Consider the following 4,353-nt stretch of genomic DNA (forward strand, 5'->3'; position numbering starts at 1 on the left):
ATCTTTTATTGTCGATTATTCCGTCCATAGTTACGCATGTGATTTCCTGCTTGACTACCAAAGCAACACCTCCTCCTCTGCAGCCTCGTTCACATCGAACCATTTTATGACTTGGAGGAACTATTTCAGAATCTAGAATGTCCGGAGTTAGCCAGGTCTCTGTAATTGCTCTCATTTGGGGATCATTAGTAAATACAATTTCTTCAAGCTCGTGAACTTTATTCACAATGCTACTAGAATTAAGGAGAACAACTCGCAATTGTTTGTGATTGGGTAATTCATCGCGGTTACGTTGCTGGCGGTTGCATTTCAGACAATTCTTCTGCTCATCCCATTCGTATATATCGTCGTCCACTCACAGCTTATCGTAATCAAGCGATACTTTGTGACCTTGCGCCTTAAAATCACTGGAATGAGACCAGAGTTTGCTGCGCTTTGCTAGAGTGGCCTTGCAGAAGTCATGGTTTACCGAGATTGTAGTTCCTTTCAGTTTGTGACAGTTATTTAAGACTTTAGGCTGCTCGTTGTAGTAAAAAAAATTCTTTATTACCGGTCGTACTTTATCGCGGCATTTTTTCCCAACCCTATGTACTCTTTCCACAGAGGTAACAACCACTCCGAGTTTATGCCCTATCAGTTCCTCGATTATCTTCTTTCTTAGTTCTGCCGCATTTTCACGATCCGGATCGGGAAAACCAAAAATAACAAGATTGCGGCGTCTACTTCTGTTCTCTAAATCGTCCAGACGCCTTTGATGTAGTTGAAGATTACCTTTCAACGCTGTAACTTCAGTCTGCAGTGCCTTGATCTCTACTTTCTGTTCTTCTATCGCCACCATAACATCGTGCATTCGGGCGTTAACTGTAGATTCAAGCTTATCGTGAGCAGTAGCTAAGTTTTCGATTTTTGTTTTCAATTCTTCCTGGGAAGCAAGCATAGAATTCATAATTTTTATGAGATCGTCTTATCAGGCCCTGGATTCTGCTCAACCTCCCCCGACTTTGACTTCGACTTCGATACCGTATGGGCAGAACTGTTATAGCAAAAAAACGTGCACCTGTTCGTTGTCGGTGAATAAGCGAACTACCATCAGAAGCCCCGCGCGAATAGTGCATAAGAATTTAGAGGTGGTCGTCGCCCTTTCCGCGTGGAAGTATGCTGTTGTGCCAGTAAGAATACCGGATATACTGCAGTAGTATTCGAAAGTTTTGGACCTATAGGTTTAGGACTAATAACAGAATGCGCAGTTCTAGCGCCAACAAAAACGCCCTTCAGATCGGTCTCGTGAAGAAGCGACATGCTTTCAAGAAGCGTTGCGTGAATATATTTCATAATATATATAAATGGTTGTACAGGGGTTTTTGTAAATAAATCTTATTCAGTGGAAGAACGTAAGTTCTACCGTCAAGATAAGACATCTAAGAATTACGAAACTTTGTCTGGGGAAGCACGCCTTTTGAGATATAATCAAATGTCAAACTATTGCAAGTAATAAGTAACAGAAATATATCGCGATTAGGGAGGAGGAAACCATGCCGACAATTTTCCCATTGACAAGGTAGTGAAAACACCCTTCCTTTTGTTCGTTCTTACGAAATCCAGCTAATTTTGTCCACATAGCGAAAGCAGAGAAATGCCTACTCTGCGCCTTCTAGAAAAGTAAACCGGAGGTTAGCTCAAAACCTGCCGACCACGAACACTGAGTGGATGGCTGCAATACTGCTTCATTCCCGTTTCATTCATCGTGACTGGCAGCACAAACTTTCTGCGCCTCTGGAATCGCACAAACCAATACACTCCCGTCAATTTTGACATAGACTGCAATGAATACAGTTACAAAAGCGTGCGCATTGAAGAGTAATTGTGGTCCGCATATGCATATGCTTTACCTTGCATCTGTATTCTGACTTCAATGCCGCTGCATGAATATACTGCGCCTTGGCAAATGGTATCCGCCTTTCTACAGCCCTGGTAGCGCTGAGGTTGAATGATTGCTGGGAGTAACCACTCGCATTCAAAATAACTGGCATCCTTCTACACAAAGTTCTATGAAGCATTGACTGTAGCATTGAATGAATGAATGCGAAATGCGAAGATACGTTTAGTAAAAATATGGACACGTGATACAGACTTTGTGATATTATTCGCAGCATTATTGTCTGGTAAGTTGTTTCTTGTTTTTTTTACGGCGACAAATACGGGTTCGCGTTTTGTATGCTCTTCATTACATGGTGTCAATGCCCGGATATAAACGTTAGCATCGAACCAAAAAAATCTCTTGGTTTCACCGATTCTTTCTTCTAGAGCGTGCTCTTGCTTTCTTGATTCATTCGACCATTCACGTTAGGCATATAATAATATTCCAGTCCTTACGTTTTTGTTCAATCAAATAGCCCATAAAATTACAAGAAGCCCCAGTCGATTGTCTCAAATTTTGGAATATTTGAAAACACTAATCTATGCCAGTACAAAAATACGCATGCATTGGGGTACCAGTGGTTTTCGCAATTACAGCTGCCTGAATATGCTCGTTGTGTGTTTTATGCGGAGTGTATATAAACTCTAAATATCTTGGCGGAAATATATCGATGTACAAACAACGGCCGTTTGTTTAGTCAAACGCCCGTGAAGGGACCTAACGTTCGCTCAATTCAAGTGCTGTTAGGTGGCTCTAAGCACTCTACCTTCGGTGTGGTGCGCCTCAAAAGCTGAAAAAAAAAGAAATCAAAATGCGCCTGCTATGGGAGTTGGCCCAGAATAAGAAGGTTCTCTGGAAACAACAAACACAACGCCATTTTAGGGACACAATGCAGCAACACGAATGGCTTTGATAATCAAATTCGAAATAAAATGTATTGATCGCTCGGACTCGGTCACGCTCACACGTCACAAATAACCATCGCAAACACATGAACATCATTTCCAGTGAGGCTGTTAAAACACCGGTCGCGTAAGTTATATCTAGGCATGACGAATCTAGGTAAATTAAGTTGCGTGCCAGGTACTTTGCGTCCTAATACGAAAAAATTGTTCTTTCTGCACGCGGCACATAGCCTTCAGTTTTCACGGCTATTGTGATGCCAGCCTATCTGGAGAGTCGACTAAGTAGTTGAGCAATGAAGCCTGCCTTCGGTTAGAGCCAAGGCAACGAAAAATAAAATTATCCTTCCTCAAAGAAAGAATAGGTGGACACGTGTTATCAACATTCGAGTAATAGTGTGAATGAAGGAAGCTTGCCACGCTTGGTAGATGTAATTGTAGACGTATTTTATACAACTTGCGCTTGTTTGTTCGCCATCCTTGCTCAAAAGTTTGAAAACCTCAGACGCGAAGCATATTTTGAAAAGAACTCATGAAATGGAAACCGATGACTTGACAAAAATTACTTGAGGAAAAAGGAATAGGGGCGCGATAATTTCCCCGGAGATTGGCAGCTTTATCCATTCGTTGCGCCTTCCTTTGTCAATTTTAGTCTATTGTAGAATATTACGATAATACAGCCTCACCGGGCAGCACGAGCATGTGAAGCCAATCCTTCTCAAAGAACATTGGCCAGCCCTTTTCCCCCAAGCAATCTTCGGCCAATGTGTTTGGCCTTAGTTCAAAATGGTCCTTGGCCATGTAAGGCTGAAGCTTGGCTGTCATTCATTGGGCAATATGCTAAGACCGCTACTACCATTGGCTGACCGACCATCGACCTAATACGCATGGCATACAATTGGCCAAAGAAGTATGGCCTACTATTGGCCAAGCATATATAGCCTAATATTGACCAATTATATATGGCCTACCATTGGCCTGATTCAGATTATTCTATGCAGGCCAGAGGAAGCCCGCCCAAGGCTGCTGCCATGCATACCCTACAGCAGGCCGTTAACCCTGTATTAACATTGAAAATATATGTTTGATGCATTTTAAATGCATTAAAAAGGCTCAGTAAATGCATGTTTAAATACGTGCAAAATACATTAGTAATGCATTTTAAATTCACAGAAAATACTTCTTCAAACATACTCAAAATGTGTTACTAGTGTATACTAAATAAAACCCCAAACAGATTCAGAGATGCCTTGCAATGTGTCTTAGAGGGAATTGTTAACGTTCAACTAGAAAATATCATTTTGTGGTTTCGAAAAGTTTAATATGCTCTAGCCTAATGCTATGCTCTATTGTGAAAATGGATACCGGCCATATCGGGACAGCAAATGACTGAAAAGAACCGCATGTATGCGCACAGATTGGCAGTTTGAAGTTTGTTTATTGTACACCTCAGAAAAGTGGCCAATTTCGCCATTAACAATCAGCAGGAATGAATGCATTTCAGACACCTCTGCAGCCAGCGCGGATGCAGCG

At 41.7% G+C, this 4,353-nt stretch overlaps 1 protein-coding gene across 1 annotated transcript; it reads right to left on the bottom strand.

Annotated features, from left to right (window-relative positions):
• Window positions 1-355: 355 nt before the first annotated feature.
• Window positions 356-850, bottom strand: LOC144139596 (uncharacterized). Its single transcript, XM_077671894.1, has one exon. The coding sequence runs from the start codon at window positions 848-850 to the stop codon at window positions 356-358; it is 495 nt and encodes a 164-aa protein (XP_077528020.1).
• Between the last annotated feature and the right edge of the window lie 3,503 nt (window positions 851-4,353).

The sequence above is a fragment of the Haemaphysalis longicornis genome, unplaced genomic scaffold (assembly GCF_048455015.1).
Source record: "Haemaphysalis longicornis isolate Haplotype H1 unplaced genomic scaffold, Haemaphysalis longicornis Haplotype H1 scaffold_5, whole genome shotgun sequence".
Classification (NCBI taxonomy): domain Eukaryota; kingdom Metazoa; phylum Arthropoda; class Arachnida; order Ixodida; family Ixodidae; genus Haemaphysalis; species Haemaphysalis longicornis.

Bases quoted from the DNA above. Each gene is read 5' to 3' on its own strand.
- LOC144139596 (XM_077671894.1), bottom strand. From the start codon at position 850: ATGCACGATGTTATGGTGGCGATAGAAGAACAGAAAGTAGAGATCAAG.